General features: G+C 38.6%; 1 protein-coding gene across 1 annotated transcript in view; it reads right to left on the reverse strand.

Moving 5' to 3' along the window:
- Window positions 1-25,022, reverse strand: part of LOC126140571 (protoheme IX farnesyltransferase, mitochondrial) — a 57,789-nt gene that overhangs the window by 27,205 nt on the left and 5,562 nt on the right. The window contains exons 2-4 of the mRNA XM_049915237.1: window positions 22,126-22,232; window positions 13,854-14,124; window positions 2,060-2,255 (exon numbers count right to left, since the gene is read on the reverse strand). Coding sequence (XP_049771194.1) covers window positions 2,060-2,255; window positions 13,854-14,124; window positions 22,126-22,232 — 574 coding nt within the window. The remainder of the gene's footprint in view (window positions 1-2,059; window positions 2,256-13,853; window positions 14,125-22,125; window positions 22,233-25,022) is intronic.

Here is a 25,022-nt window from a genome sequence, read left to right on the forward strand (position 1 = left end):
CCGCAAGAGAGAGAGAGAGAGAGAGAGAGAGAGAGAGAGAGAGAGAAGAATAGTCACATTAGCGAAATAACAGCAAGAGACTGCTATTTGTTGTTAGTTACACTGCTGCTTTCTTTGATAATGATCAACAAGAACCAAATAATAGACTGCGTATGACAGATGATGTTCTGAACGAGAGTTTAGCGAAAAATTTTCTCCGTTTGAAAATCTTTGCAGATGCCTCTGTAGTACATTACATTCTGCGCAGAAATTAGTCATCTTAGATTTAAAAATCTAGTCAAGTGCTGTGCTTCATTTCTGACTGTATCACTATTAGGCATAAGAATAATACGAATATAAACATGACATGGTATGTATATTCTTCCGCGTTTGCTGATGTCTCACACTAGTTTCGTAGTTTATTAGGCAGACAGGATTTAAATGACATAGCAGCAAACACGAAAGAATACATGGCAAAATGTTTATATTCGTATTAATCTTATGGTGAAGAGAATACTGCATGTGATTCACAATTCATAAAAGTTCCTATTAGCAACCATCTCTTCTCACAGGTAGGAAAAAATTCAGAACGTAGAGTTGGCCATATTGACAAACATCCCAGTCTTGCCAGTCGGATTTTCGTAGCCCATTGAAATGCTGTTACATTCGAAGATGAACAATACAGAATTTGTATTTACTTTGTCGGATAATGTATGAAAATGCAGTGGTCGAAACTCGGGGCGGAGAAAAAAGCTCGTCTTCCACCTTTTTTTAATTTATTTACTGACGCAGAGGTTTTGGCGCCAGTATTTATTTTTGTGCTTGCAAAGCATGCCTGTGTAGCGCTACACATATTCGACGGCAGAAGTTAGTTGTGGCGGCACCTACCGACATTTTTCAGAACTTCCGCTTACTTTGCACTCGATTCTAAGCCGCAGGCGGTTTTTTGGATTACAAAAACCGGAAAAAAGTGCGGCTTAGATTTGAGTAAATACGGTAAAGGCTCTGCAATTTCAAAGGCTCTGAGGTCACCAGGCTATGTTTAGTCATGATGTTTCATCAACAAAACTTTGACACTACGGCTCTGTATAATGGGCAATTAACAGCTATACATGCTGTCATGACCTGGAAATTATTCAGTGGTGCCACCTGATAGTATATTTTGTCATAAGAAGTTCTTTGTGCTCGCAAATCAAACACAGCATTTTTTGTCTGCTTTAGACATAGACTAAAAATATTGTACATTTTTATGTAAAGTAGGGTGAAGTGAACTTGCATTGGTTGGGAGATGATTTTTTATTAACTTTATATATGTGTACTTATTTGTTATTTATATATGTCAAAATATATAAATAAACTGTCACAACTTTACTGACCAACAGAATTTGTTTTATATAAGCAGCGCAACCTGCTGTAGTAGGCAAAAGAAGGGAACCAACTGAAAATTGCCCCTGTCAGAGCACAAAAGAGGCGAATATGTGGCTCTTTAAAAGATTCTGACAGAAAAGTGGTGAACCAGCAATCTTAATCTCATATTCCGCCTTCTTCACCAAAAATCTCAGCATGTGAAGATATTTACACTTTTTTGTGTTGAGAGACAGAGAGAGAGAGAGAGAGAGAGAGAGAGAGAGAGAGAGAGAGAGAGAGAGAGAGAGATGCTGAAAGAGAAGGGAGACGGGTGGAGGAGCAGGTGCGGGGCAAGTGTTACATCAACTCCCATACAACTGAAAGAAAGCATTAAAACAAAAACGTTTGGGTTCTCTTAATACTCTATACATAAAAGTAATTTGAAGCCATATGAGGCAGATCACCATTCAGAGACAGACTACTAATTATGTCACAATAGTTTTGTGGTTGGTCAATTTCTTGAATAATTCAAATGGCTTGTGTTATTAGTTCTTCAGAGGATCTGATGACAATAAGTTATCAAGTACTATATCAAAGCGTTCTGTATCTTCCCCACTAACAGCTGATATTCTCACTTATAATTACTACAAAAGTTTTGTGTACTACTGATACATATGACAGAATTCCATAACTGACACTAAATGCGTGAAAAACATTTTACTATTTCACTTACGTCAGTGTACCACGAACCAAAACCCTGTTTCTCGTACGGGCCATCTGCGAGTCAAAAGGCACTTCAAAGAACTGATTAATGGAGTTTGCTGCACAGGATGTAAGCCCTGTTCCCACTGAGCTCAAAATGAATGTGCTAAGCTCAAAGGGAGCAGGAGCCAATGCATATCCTGCCATTGATGACATCACAACAAGTGCTGGAAGTACAGAAACAAAATAGTATGTGAATGTCTTGTTCATTATTACTGTACTAAAATAATTGGCATTACATAATCTGCTCTTTCAAAACAAAACTAAAAGTTTGTTTACAAAATACAATTTTTTACACAGTAATGGGGTACCTGAATTAAAACAGGTTACCCAATTTAAGAAGTACTGCATTATAGCATACATAGAAATAATAATTAGCTCAAACTAAAAAACAAATGCAATTACATTAAAAGAAAATTCACTGACTATTATGTACGACATTAATGTTACACTATTAATTTTTCAATGTGTTGAATAATGAAATAAATAAAAAAATAGAAAAGCCAGGATGGAATGTAAGAGTATCATGAAAAGGATAGCTGCTACTCACCATGTAGAGGAGGTGCTGAGTCCAGATGGGCACAACAAAAAGACTGTCAGAAAGTGAGCTATCGACCAAGAAGGCCTTTGTCAAACATAGACAAAACACACACACACACACACACACACACACACACACACACACACACACACACACACACAAACACAAAAACAATCACAATTTCTGTGTGTGAAGTTGCGTTTGCATAAGTGTGTGTGTGTGTGTGTGTGTGTGTGTGTGTGTGTGTGGGGTGTCTATTTTCGACAAAGGCCTTGTTGGTCGAAAGCTCTCTTTCTGACAGTCTTTTTGTTGTACCTATCTGCGACTCAGCATCTCTGCTATATGGCGAGTAGCAACTATTCTTCTCATGATATTGGTAAAATGAAATTGTTTCACAAATTAATAAAGAAATCAGTCAATCAAAATTCTCTTACTGAAATTTCTTTTTATGCAGTCATAGATTGAGGGACCACTTTTGATATGCAACAGGTAGATACTATAATGAAATGAATTTATATTTTAAAATAACTTTTGTGAAACGAGATGGCTATCTGAACAACAGACGGGCTATTTCATCTTCATTATCGGAGTAACAAATACTTAAGTCAGACTTAATTGTATTGAAGCAGTCGTATGTTTGTGCTTGGAGGAACAATGCCACCATTTTTCATTCATAAACCAAACTTAATATTAGATGTGTGGCTGGTTTTACAGCAAATGGGTTCTTGCCATACTTGATGATTGCAAAAATATGAGCCTCAATATGTATGTCATTATAGAGAGCAAGACAGGTATGACAGGCCACCACAAATATATCTAGAATGAGTAAATATACTGATGTGCAGTTTTCGCAAAGTTATAGCAGACAATGTAGCAAATTTTCTGACGTACACAGATAAGTTTTAACAATTATAGCTAATGAATTATAAAGCCCTAAAGTACCAAATATACGCAAATCTGTAACTTGGGTGTTTGCATGTGCACTTGAAACCTGTCAGCTTGTGTTCTGCTGTTATAGCAATCAGACAACTTGTTCATGAACCTATTCCAGCCTTCCATAATGCACATGACAGCTGAGAAAGTGGATGTGGTTGCTGTTTGTGGTGAATGTTGCCAAACTATTACAAGCAGTGATGCGGTTATACTCTGAAAGATTTCTTCATTGTGGCAAGTCTTAATGATCTGAATTTGCAAACTTTATAAAAGAAATCCAAGTAACTTCCTGGCAGATTAAAACTGTGTGTCGGACCGAGACTCGAACTCGGGACCCATGTTCGAGTCTTGGTTCGGCACACAGTTTAAAACTGCCAGGAAGTTTCAAAATCAGCGCACACTCCGCTGCAGAGTGAAAATTTCATTCTGAAATCCAAGTGATTTGTAGTATGAACAATGAAATAGGGCAGCAAAGAATAAAAGTTCCTGGTGAGAGAAATGCAACTAACATTTCAGCAGCAGCAGCAGCAGCAGCAGCAGCAGCAGCAGCAGCAGCAGTAGTAGTAGTAGTAGTAGTAGTGCCCAATGCAAATCTCTCTATGAGGCAGCTCGTGCGAACGAGCTGAATCAGAAAAGGGAGTGTTCTGTGAATACTACATTTCAATTTCACTCCATCGAATATGTTCCTGGAAATGACTTCCAAAATTGTTTAGAATTCTCTGAATGGTGCCTATTTGAAAGCTGCAAAGTGATGCATTTCAATGTAAGAGTTTTTTTATGGATGAGGCATTGTTTTATAAACTACTGGCAAATCAATACTCAACATATGCACTACTAGTCAGCTCAAAATCCACACTGGGTGAAAGAAGTGGATAAGCAACCACCTTGGTCTGCAGTCATAAAATGTGAGGTTTTCAAGAATTGTATCAAGGGTCCTTGTTATGGGCCTCTAAATAGGCACAAATATTTACAGTTCCCAACAGATATGAAGCCACAGTTACTGGAAGACATACCACTGGGTTTAAGGTGGTCCATTTGGTATCAAAGCGATCAGTGTCCCACCCATTCGGGATGAATAATACAGAACTTCTTAGCAAAATATTTGGAGATAGTTGCACTGGTAATTCAGAAAACTCCACAATATGCATGCTTTTTAGTTCAATAGCTGCTTCACAACTTAGGCCATCTAGCTTTTCTGAACTGCATAGATGAGAGTTATCTTTACAATACATTCTCCACTTCCAAAATTAACCCGGACTCAACCTACAGTAACCTACTGATTCCACACTCTTCACTGAACAGTTTCCACCACCTCTGTGTATTCATGTCCCTTTATCCTCATTGTATGGTGCCCATTCTCAGTGTATGCTGCCCTCTGCCAATGCACCCGCCTGTCTTACCCCTTTGCTGCTCCTCTCCTTTTCCACTTTTCTACTGCCCCCAGCTTCCTGCTTCACAGCCTCTTAATGCTGCACCTGGTGGCAGTCTTGTGGTGTCTCCAGCTGGTTCCTGCATGCTCTCCCTCCATTTGTACCCTGCTTCTCCTTCCCTGCCCCCTCCAGATGACTGCTTTTGTTCATGTGACAGCTGCATCCCGGTCCAAGCTGCCAAATATGGTGGACATATGTGCATGAGGTGTGAATGAACGTATGAAGAAAGTTTCAGCTGAAAGCTAAATGTGTAACAGTATTTTTGCTGTGCCTGTCTTACAACTCAACATGTCATCTTTATGGTGAATAGCAATCTATCCTTTTCCTTATATTGTTGATATTCCAACCTGGAGTTTCCATTGTGTGACATACCTAATCAACATTTTTTTAAATGAAAAGTGCACATCTTCTTACTATTCTTATACATATTGCATGCAAAATTTCAGTTATCACCACAATTATAAAGTCATAAAACTGATCTTTCATTAAAATGTTAAAGATCATTTAAATTTAAAAAAATACAAATTAAATTTTTTAGGACAAAAATTAACTACTCTTTATTTGTACTATGTTCATTGTTTTAAATTGCAGATGTGGTCTTACACGAGGCAGAGTGATAAGCGTAATAAAACCATGACAAACAGTAATTTTCATGGCACTGAGTACACTGTACAAATGTTGCATTATCATTGCATTTCCTCCTTAATTCACATGCAATTTCCATAAAGACAATTATTCAATATGTGACATGTGTTTTACATTTAAATGACACAGGTATCCAAACTGAATGTAGAAAAATGAGAAGATAATGACCAAAGCAAGACTCGTAGCAGTGATACTACTCTCAAATGCTACTGACTGTTTTCTTCTTTATGTACTTCATAATCCACAGAAATGGTCGTATAACATGCACCTCTGTTTAAAATTTGTGATGGCTGGTAAATGAACCCAGACCATCCATGTGACAGGGGAGCATTCTACCACAGAGCCATATGGCCCACTGAAAAATTGTTCGGATTTTAGTGAATTAAAGACACTCAGAAAACTTCAGGAGTCGAATTTCTCAAGAATTTTTTAGACTTGAATTAAACTGCTTTCGGGGAATGATATTTGAGCACCGATTTCCACTTTCTATAAATATGCAAAATGATGAAATCCGATTGCCATGTGGTCTACTTGTAATTGAGACACTAAAATAAGAGGTCTACACTGGAACACTGATAACCCCTGGAGAAATTCTGAGGAATACGGGCCTGCTGATCGGCATCACTTTGTAGCACATATATGTACTCAGTGTCAACTTTTTGTCCTTTATATGACATTCACAGTAGTGAACACACCAACTGCGCATGAGTCACATGTATACTTGCATTTGGCTATGTAGGACAGATGTTAGTTTTTATCTAAATCTGCTTTTACTGTAAAATCTAGTGGCTAAATCAATGACGGCTCCTATCAAGTGATGAATGCCTTTGTAATTATTAATTATATCACCATTCCACAAACCAGAAAATTTAATATTTTCCAAATAATTTACATTTTTTACATAAATCTATAACAATTTTTCAATTCACTATCTGTTTCTCTAATGGGTAATTTTTTGTGGAACCATCATAATTAATCCAGGCTTGGAAACAACAACTATTGGCATTTTAATCAAGAGATATTGCAGGTAGAGTTGTATCAATGTGAAGTCCAGCCAACGATCTCAAAGGCAAAAGAACAATCTGAATTCTCACTACCAAAGAGCAGAAGAGCCACTGCAATATATCAGGTAGGGTGTTCTCTATCTTAGGGGCAGCTATCACAGGCACCTGGTTCCCTACGTCACAGGTGGTAGGAATTGAACTTCTGGGGCTAACAACCACAGTCGTATAACTGGACGGACAAAAGCCATCCCAACAAACGCTTTCTTTCAGGTCATGGACAGGTCACACAACAGAATCGAGATTACTCCAGGGTGACACTCCCCTGTTGATTAAGGTTGATGAAAGCAGGCATTTAGATTTTGGGTGAACAGAAAGTGCATAAGAGAAGAGCCAGGGCTCCCATGAACCTTGAAAAACATAAAAATTGAAAGTATTTTCAGAAGGGGGACCAAAAATGTGCAGACAATGACGAAGACAAATTTAAATAGGTAATAGATGAGCTGAAAGAGAGAAGCACTGAGATACTAGGAAAAGGAAAGAAACACACCTAAGTGCTTTCATAAAGGATTTGTGGTAGACAAGCGACACAAGAATAGTGTAACTGAAGTGAAGAGTAGGTCAGAACGAATATCAATGCCAAGAATTTGAGCAGGAAACAAAAAGTATACAATAGCAAATGGACAGGCACCTTCTCATGACACAAACAGCAAAAGCAAGAAAATAGCAGAGAGCTTCTCAGAGGAGACAGATGATACACTGAAAAGCATACCACTCAGACAAGTAAACGTACTAGTAGGTGATTAAAATGTACAGACTAGAAGGGAGACCCAACATAAGGGAACAGTAGTCAAGTACTCAGCACACCAGAGTACAAATAAAACTGAGGAAATATTAACTGAAATGTGTTGAGAATGCAAAATGAAACTAATGACAACAGACTTCAGGACCATACAGGTAAGAAGACAGACATGAGCAAGCCTACGCACTTGTCTTGGAAAATTCCAGATTGACCAGTAGTAATGGTGGACAAACACTAAACGCCAAGTTCAGGAAGAACACCAGAACAGATGTCATGTGCCACTAAATAAAGGATGTACACAGAAGAGAGAGTCACACTGTCCAACCAGAGACAAAGTGAAACAGGCCATAACCAATCTAAATTAATAACAAGGCAAATGGAGATGATGAGTTAGAGGTTGGAATGATAAAATGGGGAGGCAGTAAGATAGTAGACAACACGACAAGTTATCTGCCAGATCTGGAGGACAAAGAAGCTACCAGGATGGAAGAATGCCAATACATAATGTCAGTACATAAGAAGAGGGACAACAGAGGGGTGAACAACTACACCCAATTATCGCTACTAGTGGCTACATAGCGCTTAGAACAAAATGATGGCAGTAACATTTGTGGACTTCATGAGGCATATGACTCCTTCAATAGACAGACTCTTAAACAGTTCCTGAAGACCAGAGGACTACATGGTACTACACAAGAACCACAATGGAAATTCTGACTGACACAAAGGTAAAAATGAGATCCAAAGGACCACTGTCAGAAGTAATTGAGGTCAAGACCAGTGTCTAACAGCAAGATCGATTGTTACCAATTTTGTTCAGCGTAGCATTGGATGAAGTGATCAGATAGTGAAGATCAGTAAAAGAGAATATGCAAATACCAAAGATGCACATGGGGGACAAACAGGACAACATGGTTTAAGTAGACTTCCTAGCCAGATGAGTAAGTGAGATAGAAGAAGACACAAAGTGACAACTTGGCAACCTAAGCAAGATAGGCAGAAGAGTAGGACTAAGGATTGCCTACAACAACACAAAGGCACTGAATAACCCTTTGGACTGGGAAACATCTGAAACCATCATGAAAAGGGTGAACGAATGTAAATATCTGAGAGAATATATAACAGGAAGACACAATGATGATGTCAGCCTACTGTTGATCAAAGATACATTCAATGAAAAGAATATATCTAAAGAAACAAAGATCAGATACTACAAGGCAATGGTGAGGAATGCAGTACCATATATGATACAATATCACTAGGAAGTAATGGTACAGAATAACTAGAGAAGTAAGAGAGGAAAATACTGATGAAAATAGTAAGCCCTAAAAGACGTGAGAGATGCATGCAAAGACCTAGGGTTGAGCTGTGCTAGAGTATGTGGACAGTATCAGGAGAAATGAGGCTGAAAATGGTAAGGTCTGCGGTAATTGTCATCGGAACAAATATAGAAAGAATGATGAAAAGTGTGTGGGGAACATCAGGGAGGACAAGAGGGAAGAGAGGAACCAGCCCGGTTGTTGAACTCTGAAAGGAACTGTGGATCAGTGTGGAAGGAAAGGAAAATTTGAGAAGCATGTACACATTGACCAGAAGGATAGAGAGGAAAAGCATAGTGTGTTACCAATGGAACAGAAAACAGAATGTACTAAAGATCTTAGAAGCTGAGAGAGTGAGAAGAAGAGAAAAGGTGAAGATGTTCTGGGAGGAGAAGAGGAAAATGTAATCTTTGAAGGGGCAACCTGTAGTCCTATAGTTCCATAACACTAGAAGAACAAGAAGATATCAGTGGAATGAAGTGGAGTTCACTTCTGTTGCCTAATGCATTCTGCACAAGACCTGCCAACAATGATGTATTTCTGTAAGTGGAATAGACTTCTCTGCATGTGAATTCCACCTTCTGTGATTCCTGAAGTTTCATAGTGTTGTCAAAAAATGGTACAGTTTTCGATACCAATTTTTGACAATTCAAGTTTCTGGCACAGTATCTTGAAAACTGAGCTGATGAGGTGTTGCAAGTGATGCTTGAAGGTGAGCTCGGCTTTGCTTCCAACCGAGTGATATGGCTGGAGCCTACGCAGTGAAATCTTCTAAGACTATCAATCGCAGCATGCGATAAAAATACCTAGGTTGAACTTTGAAATAATGTACTATAAATGAATTTGTCAACTTAGCTGTACATCTGAAACAGCAAAGTTTTCTCTACTTTCTGACCATTATAAAAATGGAATTTCCCATGCTGAATTTAATGAGGTGTAAATGCAGATCACATGCAGAGAGACACATACTGCAGCTGAGATATTTCATGGCAATACAGAAGTCGTTCCGCTTTGGTTGCATCTTCTCTGCAGTACAGATTTGTGACGTGATACTGTATGTCTGTTGTGTGGGCAAGCCCTTTGTTTTGTATTGGCAATAATATAGTCACATTTTTGACACTGCAGACCCAGTACTCACAAGTGAGAAAATGGCCTTCCCTACTACATTGTTTGTCTTACTGGCCATCTAGCACTATGGAATGCAGTCGTAGACTCTGGGCTTATAACTAGCATGCCTTTCATTAATATGTTTCAGCATTTGAACATATGGAGTTTTCTGATTTTTTTCCTCAGCACACTTAAAACCCATTAGCATTACTGCAGCTCACTTACCATTGGCAAAGTCATTGCTTCCATGGTATTCAATTGTTGTGAACAAATTTCTGTAAAGAATCATCATCTGCATAATAGATGCAAAACAAAGCAAATGGCTATATAACAGAAAGAGAGATGCTGAATGGAACATTTTAGGCTGTCAAAAGGGCGATGTGCAAGGCTTTCAATGACTACTGTAGAAGAATCTTATCAAAATAGCCCTCACAAAATCTAAAGGTATTCTGGTAATATGTAAAGTCTGTCAGTGGCACTAAAGTTGGTGTCCAAACACTCCTGGATGACACAGGAACTGAAATCAGGTGTAGCAAAGCAAAAGCAGAAATGCTCAATTCTGTTTTCTAATGTCTCTTTACAGAAGAAGATGTAGGATTACTGTTCCAGTTTAATTCTCACACCCCAACAATGATGAGTGAACAAAAAACTGTGCAATGTAGTTGGAAAAAGCACAGGTCTCACTTGTCTACAGGAAACACAGCAGAGATCTACACACCATTCAGCATCACTGGCACCAATGTATTGTAGAATAACAGAACATAATTTGTACTCAAATGTAATTAGGTATCTCTAACAGAATAATTTCCTCCATGCCAACCAGGATGATTCTGAAAACATTGGTCATAAAAAATTCAACTTGCACTTATCTCACATGTCATCTCAAAAGCCAGAGGGACACTTTATTCCTTGACTAAGTACCACACAACATAGTTACTTTGTAAGGCATAACTTTTTTCTACAACTGGTATTATCATCCTCACTGATGTGCTACAATCAGAACTGCTAGTTAGTATTTTTTAATAATTAAAAGTCTCTCGCCCCCATGCAAAGGCTTTTTGAGTCATCAGTCTTCTGACTGGTTTGATGTGGCCCACCATGATTTCTCTCCTGTGGGTACAACTCCCTCTAGTACCACAGAAGTCATTCCCTGGTATCTTAATACATGTCCTATCATCCAGTCCCTTCTCCTTGTCAGTGCTTTCCACATATTCTTTTACCCTCTGACTCCGCACAGAACCTCTCACTCCTTATCTTATCATTCCACCTAATTTTCAACATTTGTCTGTAGCACCACATCTCAAATGCTTCTATTTTCTTCTGTTCTTGTTTTCCTACAATCCACGTTTCACTACTGCTGTGCTCCAAACATACATTCTCAGAAATTTCTTCCTCAGATTAAACCTATGTTTGATACTAGTAGACTTCTTTTGGCCAGGAATGGCTTTTTTGCCAGTGCTAGTCTGTGTTGGATGTCCTCCTTGCTCAGTCCATCATTGGTTATTTTGCTGCCTATGTAGCACAATTCCTTAACTTCATCTACTTCATGACCGTCAATCCTGATGTTACGTTTCTCCCTGTTCTCATTTCTGCTACTTCTCATTGCTTTCATCTTTCTTTGATTAATTCTTAGTTCACATTCTGTACTCATTAGACTGTTTATTCCATTCAGCAGATCATGTCATTCTTCTTCACTTTCACTCAGTATAGCAATGTCATCAGCTAATCTTATCATTGGTACCACTTCACTTTGAATTTTAATACCATTCCTGAACCTTTCTTTTATTTCTATCATTGCTTCTTTGATGTACAGATTGAATAGTAGGGACAATAGAGAACATCCCTGTCTTAAACTCTTTTTAATCTTGGTTGTCCACTCTTATTACTCCCTCTTGGCTCTCTCCCTATAGTTTATTCCTATTTTTCTCAGAATCTCGCACATCTTGTACCATTTTACATTGCCAAACACTTTTTCCAGCTTGACAAATCATATGAATGTATTTTGACTTTTCTTTAGTCTACATTCTATATGCCAATGTGAATCGTCATTTTGTTGCCACTTCCCCCAATGATTTTAGAAATTCTGATGTAAGTTTATCTGTCCATTCTCCCTTATTCAATATTAAGTTCTCCATAGCTCTCTCAAATTCTGACTGTAATACTGGGTCCATTATCTCTTATAAATCGACTCCTGTTTTCTCTTCTATCACATCAGACAGATCTTCCCCTTTGTAGAGACCTTCAATGTGCTCTTCCCACCTATCTGCTCTCTCCTCTGTATTTAGCAGTTAAATTCCTAATGCACTCTTAATGTTACCACTCTTGCTTCTGATTTCACTGAATGTTGTTTTGACTTTCCTATATGCTACCAACAATCATTTATTTTTCGATTTATTCACATTTTTTCTGCTTTTGTCTTAGCTTCCCTGCATTTGTTATTTATTTCATTCCTCAGTGACTTGTATTTCTGTATTCCTTAATTTCCCTGAACATTTTTGTACTTTCTTCTTTCATTGATCAAATATTTCTTCTGTTACCAATGGTTTTTCACAGTTACCTTCTTTGCACCCATGATTTTCTTTCCAACTGCTGTGATTGTCCTTTTTAGAAAAGTTCATTCCGCTTCAACTGTACCACCTACTGAGCTGAGCTGTATCTATAGCCTTAGAGAACTTCAAACGTATCTAGTCTTTCCTTAGTGCTTGCGTATCCTACTTCTTTGCGAACTGATTCTTCCTGACTAATCTCTTAAACTTCAGGCTACTTTTCATGACTACTAAATTGTGATCCGAGTCTATATCTGCTCTTGGATATGCCTTACAATCCTGTATCTGATTTCGGAATCTGCCCATGATGTAATCTAACTGAAATCTTCCCGTATCACTTGGCCTATTCCATCATACCTCCTCCTCTCGTCACTTCTGAACAGAGTATTCACTATTACTAGCTGAAATTTATGACAGAACTCAATTAGTTTTTCTCCTCTCTCATTCCTTGTCCCAAGCCCATTTTCTCCTGTAACAATTTCTTCTACTCCTTCCCCTGCAACTGCATTCCAGGTCCCTACGATTATTAGATTTTTATCTCCCTCTACGTACTGTATTACCCTTTCAATATTCTCATATACTTTCTCTCTTAATTCTCAGCTTGTGACATCGGCATGTATACCTGAACTATCATTCTCAGTGTTGGTTTGCCATTGATTCTGATAAGAACAATCCTATCAATGAACTGTTCAGAGTAACACTCTCTCTGCCCTGCCTTCCTATTCATAATGAATCCTACTCCTGTTATACCATTTTCTTCCAGCTGTTGATATTACCCTATATTCATCTGACCAGAAATCCTTGTCTTCTTTCCATTTCACTTCACTGACCCCTACTATATCTAGACTGAGTATTTGCATTTCCTTTTCACATTTTCTACCTTCCCTACCACATTCAATCTTCTGACATTCCATGCCCCGACTAGTAGAAAGTTATCCTTTCGTTCGTTATTTAATCTTTTTCTCATGGTCACCTCCCCTTTGGCAGTCCATTCCTGGAGATCCAAATGGAGAACTATTCCAGAATTTTTTGCCAATGGAGATATCATCATGACACTTTTTCAGTTACATGCCACATGTCCTGTGAATACATTTTATATATCTTTAATGCAGTGGTTTCCATTGCCTTCTGAGTACTCATGCCGTTGATCATTGCTGATTCTTCCACCTTTAGGGGCAGTTTCCCATCCCAAGGACAAGAGAGTACCCTGAACCTCTGTCCACTCCTCTGTCCTCTTTGATAAGGCTGTTGGCAGACTGAGGGTGACCTCTCGTGCTGATTATTAATCAAAATTTAAGCAGTGGTGGGATATGAACCCTGGACCAAGAACATTCTCACTACTAATCAAAGACACTACCCCTAGACCATCAATACGAGGCTTAAAAATGGCTTAATATGGTATTTTTAGAAGTATCTAAATCAGTTAGTTGCTGTGTCTTACATGTAAGCCTGATCTTTGACAGCTTCAGATACTGTTGAGGCAGTGTTGAGTAATTAATAGTTATCTCCTGCCATTTGTTACTGTCAGCAACATTCTTCTTTTTCGTTGATGTCGATGATGTTGAAGTGTCAGAAGAGGGTGAAGACAGTGATGTTGCTTTTGGTAAGAGCTCTCTTTCCAACAACGTGAACTCATTTTTTAATGAGAGCGATTCACGAGGCTGGGCAACAACTGGAGTTGTAGTTCTTCCTGATGAAACTTTACTAGAGTACTGAAACAAACAAGCAGTAAATTACCAACAAGCATCAAAATTCGAATCTTTACAGTGTAATCATTGATGATATAAATGTAGGTATAGCTCAAGTAACACAGATTTCAGAATGTACTGTGGCAGTAAAATAAGACCCCTAATACTAGATGCTGAGTGACAAAGTGCCAAACATTCACATGAAAATCTAAAAAGGACTTAGAAGATAAGACACATTAGAAAACCATGCACAGAACTGGGGCATCCAAGGACAGAAAAATGATAACAATAAAAATACCCCCATGTCCCCCCCTCTCCTCACACACATACATGGCTGGACTGAACTTCACATTTTATTGTTCACAGGAATTTGCTTGGATTTATTTGTTCACTGCACCTGCTGTGTTTCTTGCGTTAGTTCATGGGTTAATTATAGTTTAATAAATGTCTGCACAGACTAGGACACAAAAGTAGCAAAGAGTAACCCAAATGTCAACTGCAAAATTCCCATAAGCACATTACAGAACACCATGGACAGAAACAGAAGCAGCACGAACAGTAATTTCAAATATTACCAGAACAGCCACGCCGATAAAAAAAATTACAGCAGCAGGTAGATGATACGTGACCTACCATTGCAACTGAACCATGAAAAAGCATAAGAAAAACAACAAGCTTAAGGTGAGTCAAGAATAATTAGGACTGAATAACACTATTTCTGTAGTCGAAGTAAGTCGGGTGATGCTGAGGGAATTAGATTAGGAAATGAGACACTTAAAGTAGTAAAGGAGTTTTGCTATTTGGGGAGCAAAATAACTGATGATGGTCGAAGTAGAGAGGATATAAAATGTAGACTGGCAATGGCAAGGAAAGCGTTTCTGAAGAAGAGAAATTTGTAACATCGAGTATAGATTTAAGTGTCAGGAAGTCATTTCTGAAAGTATTTGTATGGAGTGTAGCCATGTATGGAAGTGAAACATGGACGGTAAATAGTTTGGACAAGAAGAGAATAGAAGCTTTCGAAATGTGGTGCTACAGAAGAATGCTGAAGATTCGATGGGTAGATCACGTAACTAATGAGGAGGTACTGAACAGAATTGGGGAGAAGAGGAATTTGTTGCACAACTTTACTAGGAGGAGGGATCAGTTGGTAGGACACGTTCTGAGGCATCAAGGGATCACCAATTTAGTATTGGAGGGCAGCGTGGAGGGTAAAAATCGTAGAGGGAGACCAAGAGATGAATACACTAAGCAGATTCAGAAGGATGTAGGTTGCAATAGGTACTGGGAGATGAAGAAGCTTGCACAGGATAGAGTAGCATGGAGTGTGTGTGTTTGAGGTTTACGGGCGCTAAACAGCGTGGTCATCAGCGCCCAAACGCATAAAAACAGAACACATGCAGCGAAGGGACTAAGACAAACAGCGAACAAGGAGGAGTAGCATGGAGAGCTGCATCAAACCAGTCTCTGGACTGAAGACCACAACAACAACAACAACAACAACACTATTTCAGGCAACACTTTGTGGCTTTCACAGTAGGTGAAGATAAGGGTTTTCCTCACCCTAAAGTAGGGGCCTGACCACCACAGCATATTACTATGCCATTACCAGTATTGTGCTTTAGCTTCACTCTGACTTTGAATACATTTATAGAGGTATAATTTAGTGTGCACTGCAAACCATGATGCAACCTGGCATAAACACATACAAATAATGGCCAGAGGCAGCAACAGTAGTAAATGACAGAAAAAGTTCAAGGATCTGGCAAAGATTGGACTCTGTACTTTTGGATTTGCAATTGATACTTAAGCTAGATACTGAACCACATGCTACACAATAGTTAAGTCTCAGTTTACAATGGGCCTTTTTCTTGCCCAGTATATATCCAGAAATCTTGCACTTCTTAAAGAGCTTATAACTGTCGGTAGATTTTACTATATCGCCATTTGGAGAGCTTTGTAAGTTCACGAAAACTTATTCTACACAGAAATCCTATAAGGTATCAGGAAGTTTGCATATCCATCAATGTGGTGATCATCCAGGAAAGTCATACCTAGCATTAGTGGTCAAACTATGGTATCTTACTCATGAATATACATTCAAAGGAGTGAAAGTGTAATAGTCTAATGTTGGGCCACAAATTCATGACATAGGTGAGGATAAACTGGTATGAGAAAAGTATTGTAACTTTTGGACCTCACCCCAGAAGACACAACATCAATAGCCCACAGATTTGAAACAACAGAATAAATGGATCAATACATTCAACTAATCATGGAGGCATTACAGTTTAAATATCAGTATCAATCATCTTAAGATTAATTATTTTACATTCACATTGCAAACTAATTTGTAAATATGACTACATGCTGAATATATATAAGGTTTTTAATGTGAGTTAGTAATTTCTACCCACCACTTTAGACACTTTAATAATAGAAATTCTTCTACAGTATAGGAGTTGTAAAGGCAAAAATTTTTCACTTTGTTTTCAAAATTACTTTGCTGTTTTTCAGACTTTTTTTTCTTTTATCAAAGGGTAAGTGACCAAAAATTTTAGTTGCAATATTGTGTACCACTTTTTGTGCTGAAGACAAACTTAATGTGGAGTAATGACTGTCATTTTTACTTCTGGTATGGTACTTACGTACATCGCTGTTCCTTTTCAATTTAGTAGATTATTTACAGAAAACTTCATGAGGGAATAAATATGCTGTGAAGCAGTAGCCAGAAAGTCCAATCTCAAACACAGACGTCTAAAAGATGATGATGGTTGAGCACCACATATTATTCTTACATCACATCTTTGAACAATGAAAACTTTCTTTCTTAAATATGAGTCGTCCTAGATCAAGATAGGTTTAAAAACATACATTCTTGTCCTGTTGAGAATGGGCTTTCTGATCATGATGCTCAGCTAGTTACAGTATATGACATAGCTCCATTCAGTAATTCAAAACTACCCTCCAAAGTTGTGCGTTCAATTAATGGCTCAACAATTAGAAATTTCAGAGAAAATCTTCAGCAGTTAGACTGGGATGATGAGTACAAGGAACCCGATGCTAATTTAAAATATAACTTATTTCATGATACACTTGTAAGAGAATTTGAAAACCGTTTCCCCTAGAAAGTACTTAAATCTAATTATAAGAAACCATGCAAAAAAACCTTGGCTTACTAAAGGAATAAAAATATCTTGTAACCACAAAAGGGAACTGTATCTAACAACAAGAAAGAGTAATGACCCAGAAACAGCCAAATATTATAAAAACTACTGTGATACATTAAGAAAGGCTATTAAAAAGTGAGTACAGGATGATGGTATCACCATCAAAGCGAATGGAAACCTGATAAACAACAAGCCAGAAGTCGAAAAGATTTTGAATAATCATTTTTTAAATGTTGTAGAGAAAATAGGATCTAAACGTTCATTAGAAGAAGCAAGGCAGTTAATGGAAGAGGCCTTACCCACACCATTTGATACAATTGAAATTCCATCCACCTCTCCATCTGAAATTAGGAAGACAATAAACTCTCTCAAGAATAAAAGCTCACATGGAATTGATGGCATTTCCAGCAAAATAATAAAAGCTTGTTCCCAAGAAATACAAGGGATTCTTAGCCACATATGTAATAGCTCTCTGAAGCAGGGCATTTTCCCAGATAGACTGAAGTATGCCATTGTTAAACCACTGCATAAAAAAGGGGATACGATTGATATCAACAACTACCGCCCAATCTCTCTTTTGACTGCCTTATCCAAAATTCTTGAAAAAGTAATGTATTGTAGAGTAGCTTCACACCTTTGTAAAAATAAAGTTTTAACAAAATGTCAGTTTGGTTTCCAGAAGAGTTTTTCAACGGAAAATGCTATATATACTTTCACTAATAAAATATTAAATGCTCTGAGTAACCAGAAGTCACCCGTTGGGATTTTTTGTGATTTATCAAAGGATTTTGATTGTGTAAATCATGGAATACTTCTAGATAAGCTCAAGTACTGTGGTATGAATGGGACAGTGCTCAAATGCTTTAAATCATACCTAACTGGAAGAGTGCAGAAAGTTGAAATAAACAGTTCACATAATATGCAAAAAACTGGTGATTTCTCAAACTGGGGAACAATCAAGAATGGGGTGCCGCAAGGTTCGGTCTTGGGTCCTCTGCTGTTCTTAATATATATTAAAACTTGCCATTCTATATTCACGAAGATTCAAAGCTGGTATTTTTTGCCGACGATACAAGTATAGCTATCACACCCAACAGGTAAGAATTAACTGGTGAAATTGTAAACGATGTTTTTCAGAAAATGATTAAGTGGTTCTCTGCAAACGGCCTCTAATTAAACTTTGACAAAACACAGTATATACAGTTCCACGCAGTAAATGGAATGACCCCATTAATAAATATAGACTTCGATCAGAAATCGGTAGCTAAGATAGAATATTCAAAATTTCTAGGTGTCTGCATTGATGAGGGGTTGAACTGGAAAAAACACACTGAGGATATGCTGAAACGTTTGAGTTCAGCCACATATGCTATTAGGGTCATTGCAAATTTTGGTGATATGCATCTGAGTAAATTAGTTTACCACACCTATTTTCATTCTCTGCTTTCGTATGGCATCATATTCTGGGGTAACTCACCATTGAGTAAAAGTGTGTTCATTGCACAAAAGTGTGTAATCAGAATAATTGCTGGAGCTCATCCAAGATCATACTGCAGACACTTATTTAAAGAGCTAGAAATCTTCACTGTAGCCTCACAAAATATATATATATATATATATATATATATATATATATATATATATATATATATATATATGGTTATAATAGAAGGAAACTTCCACGAAGGAAAAATATATCTAAAAACAAAGATGATGTGACTTACCAAATGAAAGTGCTGGCAGGTCGACAGACACACAAATGAACACAAACATACACACAAAATTCAAGCTTTCGCAACAAACTGTTGCCTCATCAGGAAAGAGGGAAGGAGAGGGAAAGACGAAAGGATGTGGGTTTTAAGGGAGAGGGTAAGGAGTCATTCCAGTCCCGGGAGCGGAAAGACTTACCTTAGGGGGAAAAAAGGACGGGTACACACTCGCACACACACACATATCCATCCACACATATACAGACACAAGCAGACATATTTAACTCTTTGTCTTTAAATATGTCTGCTTGTGTCTGTATATGTGTGGATGGATATGTGTGTGTGTGCGAGTGTGTACCCGTCCTTTTTTCCCCCTAAGGTAAGTCTTTCCGCTCCCGGGACTGGAATGACTCCTTACCCTCTCCCTTAAAACCCACATCCTTTCGTCTTTCCCTCTCCTTCCCTCTTTCCTGATGAGGCAACAGTTATCACTTGCCTCCGCAGAATGCAGCAGCGCGGCGCTGCGCAGATATCCCAGGCGCCGTGCAGCGTTTCGTCTTATCGGGCGCGGTTAACGCGGGAATTAGCAACCCGGCCGCATGCGGCGCGCTTGCGAGCCGGCGGCAGCTGCGGTCTAATTTCATAATCCGCGCCTTTGTCTGTTGCGAAAGCTTGAATTTTGTGTGTATGTTTGTGTTCATTTGTGTGTCTGTCGACCTGCCAGCACTTTCATTTGGTAAGTCACATCATCTTTGTTTTTAGATATATATATATATATATATATATATATATATATATATATTCACTTATGAAATTTGTTATTAACAATCCGAACGAATTCAAAAGTAATAGCAGTGTACGTGGCTACAACACAAGGAGAAAGGATGATCTTCACTACTCAAGGTTAAATCTAACTTTGGCACAGAAGGGGGTAAATTATGCTGCCACAAAAGTCTTTGGTCACTTACCTAATAGCATCAAAAGGCTGACAGATAGCCATATAGCATTTAAAAGGAAATTAAAAGAATTTCTTAATGGCAACTCCTTCTACTCATTAGATGAATTTTTGGATATAGTAAGTGGGTAATTCCCCAACCCCACAAAAAAAAAAAAAGGAGAGAAGAGTGTCATGTAATATTTTGTCTAATGTAATATCTTGTATAGACACCTTTTATTAACCTGACACGTTCCACATCATTACGAAGTGTCGTATTCATGATATATGGAACAAGTACTAATCTAATCATTGTTCTGTATGACATTATGGAATGAAGACATGCAAAATATGTCAAGTTATTGATTTGTCTCTCCCTAAGATTTGCAACGATTCTAAGTACAATGATAGCTGAACTAAGTTGTTTATGGAATTCTAGAATGTGCTTTTTTCAGTTTAAATCTTCATCGATATGGATACCTAAGGATTTTGAAGCTTCTGCCCCTGTTGATTATTTCTTTTCTGTTTCTGTATAGATGCTTGGATTGATTACAGTAGTACAAAAAAAAAAAAAAAAAAAAAAAAAACCTAATTCTGCTTGTTGTATATTGGATGGAAGATTGTTTATGTGTATGAGAAACAATAGTGGGCCTAAGATTAAGCCTTGGGAAATCCCCATATGTGACTGATTTCTTCCCAGTCAGGATTACGCACCCAGACCATATTGATTGAATTACTAGGCACAGCTTTCTGCATTCTTTTGTTAGATATGACACTACCCATTGGTTGGCTGTATCATCACTCCCATAAAACTTCAATTTATCCAGAAAAAGTCTGTGATTCACACAGTCAAATGCCATACATAGGTCACAGGGCATACCAACTGAAACTATTTTATTATTCAATGCTCGCAAAATTTGGTGACAGAACATATAAATGGCATTCTCGCAAGGAGAAGTCCCCAGAGATGTGCTCAAGTCTTTGAAATTGTCTATATGGTGATGAAGGTTAGGGTTTTGTGTACCACACCCTGCAGCCATTCACCCACCCTGGTAGGCCCTCATTTGCAAGTAAACAATGAAAAAATTTTGTAATTCTGCATAATGTTCTACAGCCTTAAAATAGACAGTTATATGTACTGAGCTGTTGTAGCAAAGTGGTTACCATATAAACATGGCTTGCAGAATGTTGTGGGTTCAAACCTTGTCAAGTGCCTCAAAATCTTTTAATTTTTTAAGCTTTATCAAAATGACCTTGATCACTATCTTTATCAATTGACTGGTTTACTTGTATTTTTCTGGAATTTCTAACCCTTTGTCAACTCATTTTAATCACTATATTAATTACATTATATTTTCCCACATTACTCCATTTATTACTTCTCTTCCCCATTTTGTGCATTTATTTATAATCCCTTCTTTCTTTGAAATCTTCAGCTGTATTATTTTGTCCAAGGTGCAACAGGAATTTATGTTTTAAATATCTGTATGATGACTACCAAGCAAAAAAATTTATCTATTGTAAAAAAACATTTTTGACACCACTGCACATTCAATGTATGTAGATTTTTCTGTCTTTTGTTTTTTATCTTATAGACTGGCATTTTCAAATGCTTAAATATTGTGATAATCAAATAAAAATAATTAAAATCACATGCAGAAAGATTCCAAATGAAAACTGAATGTTACGAAGAAAAAATAAGAGCATATGAAAAAGTTAATGTGATGATTAATGTGAAGAGACAAAGGATTAGAAATTTAAAAAATTACATTTGAAGCAATTAACTGAATAAAAATAATGATTAAACTCATATTGACAACTATTTAAAAATAAAAAAAGTTTTGAAGCACCTGACAAAATTCGAACCCATAACCTTCTGCATGTCATTCACATATGCTAACCACTATGCTACAACACCTTTGTAAGCCAACACCTTTGTAAGTAGGATCATATTTAAAGGCTCTATAGTATATCACAAAAATATGAAATTTTTTTTGTCGGTTACTTGGAAACAAGGGCTCATCAGGGCGAACAGTTTTAGGGTGAAATACCTGGGACCCTAATCTACATCATCATATAGGTGGTTTCAAAAAGTGGATCCCATCCCAGGGGATCTCCCCATGTCAGTAGAGCAACTCTTCTGAAATCCGAACTGTAATTTGCTGAAGATATTACTGTTGCTAAGGTGAGATATTATTCTAGAATACATCACCTTTTCAAAAATTTCGGAAAATGATGTCAGCAATGAAATAGGTTGGTACTTCTTGATATCTTTGCTATCACCTTTCTTTAACACGGATTTGACAACGGCATATTTCAGTCTCTCTGAAAAAATGCCTTGAGTTAGTGATGAATTAGATATTTCAGATAAGACAGGCTTATTATATGGGAACAAATCTTTAGTACTCTATTAGGGGGAAAAAATTATGAGCTGTTATTTTTGAGAGAATGTATAATTTTCTTAATTTCAGAAGGAGAAGTTGGTGACACAAGATTGAATTTTGTGACAGTTACTTTCTCAACATCACTCAGAATTTATGCTAGTATTGCAGACACAATGCTGGTTATTAGATTATGCGTATCAATTGAGTCTGGTATATGGTGTAATCACCACTGAAGCATAAATAGGAATGTTTCACAGGTACACAACATCATAGTAGTTAACAAATCTAAAGTGGAAAATATATTTGGACTAAACATACAATGATGAGCCAAAACGTTATGACACTGCCCACTGGAGACTGAATGCCGTCTTGTGCAAGTGGGGAAAAATGATGTGGTAAGAAAATTAGGTAAGTGAAACAGAGATGAATGGGGAGTGATTTTAGAGATAAAAATCTTGAATGCCTGGTGCTCTGCAGCTTTATGATATTTATTAAAAATAATAGATTCTAGAGATGATGTGAGACACACATTGGGGCATTCATTGACATATTTGTCTTTCACAAAGGGCACATTGGTTGTTTTAAAAGGGAGGGGGGGGCAGGAGGAAGGGTCCAAACTACGAGGTCATCGGTCCCTTGTTCCTAAAAAAACAATGCCACAAGTGTGAGAATAAAAAAGACAAGACATATAAAACAAAATGGAAAGAAAGGAAAAACCACAAGAACGAAGGAAAGGGAAAGAACACTAAAAGGAACAAAAGAGGACAAGAAAAAACAGAGACGCTAGAAACAGAAGAGAGCAAAACAAGAAAGCAGATTACAGTGGCTGGCCGATCACGAGAATAAAAAGGAAAAGCCAGCCAGTCTGCAACACATTAAAATCTCCACCCTAAAGCACTATGGTGGAGGACACAAAGGGAAAAAGGACATGCGCTAAAACTTAGATCAAATGATAAAACCCACCCTCATGAATAAAACGTAAAACTAAATCAGCCAGTGAGGCGTTGTCAGATGAAATGTGCGACAACGAGTCCGGTAACCCAAGATTTCGTTGCTGGGCAGTAGAAGTGGGACAGTGCACCAGAATATGGGCCACTGTCAATTGGGCACCACACCGACACTGAGGCGGATCTTCATGGCACAAGAGGTAACAGTGGGTCGCCCAAGTGTGGCCAATGCAGAGCCGGCAGAGGACAACTGATTCCCTGCAAGAGGCCCACAAGGAAGACTTCCACACATTCGTAGTCTCCTTAAGGACATGCAGTTTGTTGTGCATACTGTTATGCCATTCCATCTCCAAAATCCGAAAAACCCTGTGGCTTAAGGCAGAATACAGGTCAGGTTCAGAGATGCCCATCTCCAGAAGCGGTTTCTGCGTAGCCTGTTTGGCCAGCCTGTCGGCAAGTTCATTGCCTGGGATGCAGATGTGTCCTGGGGTCCACACAAACACCACTGAATGACGGGACCGGTTCAGGGCATAGATGGACTCCTGGATGGACGCCACTAAAGGACGGCTAGGGTAGCACCAATTGATAGCTTGTAGGCTGCTCAAGGAGTCAGTACACAGAAGAAACGATTCCTCAGGGCATGAACGGATATACTAAAGTGCACGAGATATGGCCACCAGCTCTGCAGTGAATACACTGCAGCCATCGAGCAAGGAATGCTGTTCAATACGGCCACTGTGTACAAAGGCGAAGCCAACATTACCATCAACCATCGAGCTGTTGGTGTAAACCACTTCCGAGCCCTGAAACACTTAAAGAATCGAGAGGAAGTGACAGTGGAGAGCCGCAGGGTTAAGGGAGTCCTTAGCGCCACGCGAGATCCAGGCGAAGATTCAGCCTACAGCTACACCACAGAGGCGTACGTGAATGGACCTTGAGGAGAGGTGGTTCAGGCAAGGACTCCAGTTCAGATAGAAGCGATCACATGCGAAACGTAATTGTTAGCCCTGACCTGGTCCGCCGATGCGGGAGGTGAACCACCGTGGTTGGGAAAAGAAGACGGTAATTAGGATGTTCAGGAGAGCTATGAATGTGTGAAACGTAACTGGCGAGCAGTTGTGCATGTCTGATCTTCAATGGAGGGACTCTAGCCTCCACCAGTTGGCTTGTCACTGGACTCATCCTAAAAGCTCATGTCGCTAGTCGAACTCCGCAATGGTACAATGGGTCGAGCAAACGCAGTGCTGAGGGCGCCGCTGAACCATAAATCACACTTCCATAGTCAATGCGGGATTGAACAAGGGCTCTGTAGAGCTGCACCCCAGTTGGTGTTGCTCAGGCAGCCGAAGGCACTGAGGTGCTGCCAACACTTCCGTTAAAGCTGAGAGGGAGCCAAGTCAAACGAGTGTTGTAAACCAGACCTAAGAATCGAGATGTCTCCACTACAATGAGTGGATCGTCATTAAGGTAAAGTGCTGGTTCCGGATGAATGGTACAACGCCGACAGAAATGCATGACACGTCTTTATGGTGGAAAACTGGAAGCCATGGGCTAGAGCCTATGACTGCACCTTGTGGATGGCTCTCTGTAGGCGATGCTCAGCGACACTAGTACTGGAGCAGTAGTACGAAATGCAAAAGTTGGCTGCACATAGAGAAGGTGAGACGGAGGGCCCGACAGCTGCTGCTAGACCATTAATGGCCATTAAAAATAGACACACACTCAATACAGAGCCCTGCGGGACTCCATTCTCCTGGATATGGATGGAACTATGGGCG

The sequence above is a fragment of the Schistocerca cancellata genome, chromosome 1 (genome assembly GCF_023864275.1).
Source record: "Schistocerca cancellata isolate TAMUIC-IGC-003103 chromosome 1, iqSchCanc2.1, whole genome shotgun sequence".
Lineage (NCBI taxonomy): Eukaryota > Metazoa > Arthropoda > Insecta > Orthoptera > Acrididae > Schistocerca > Schistocerca cancellata.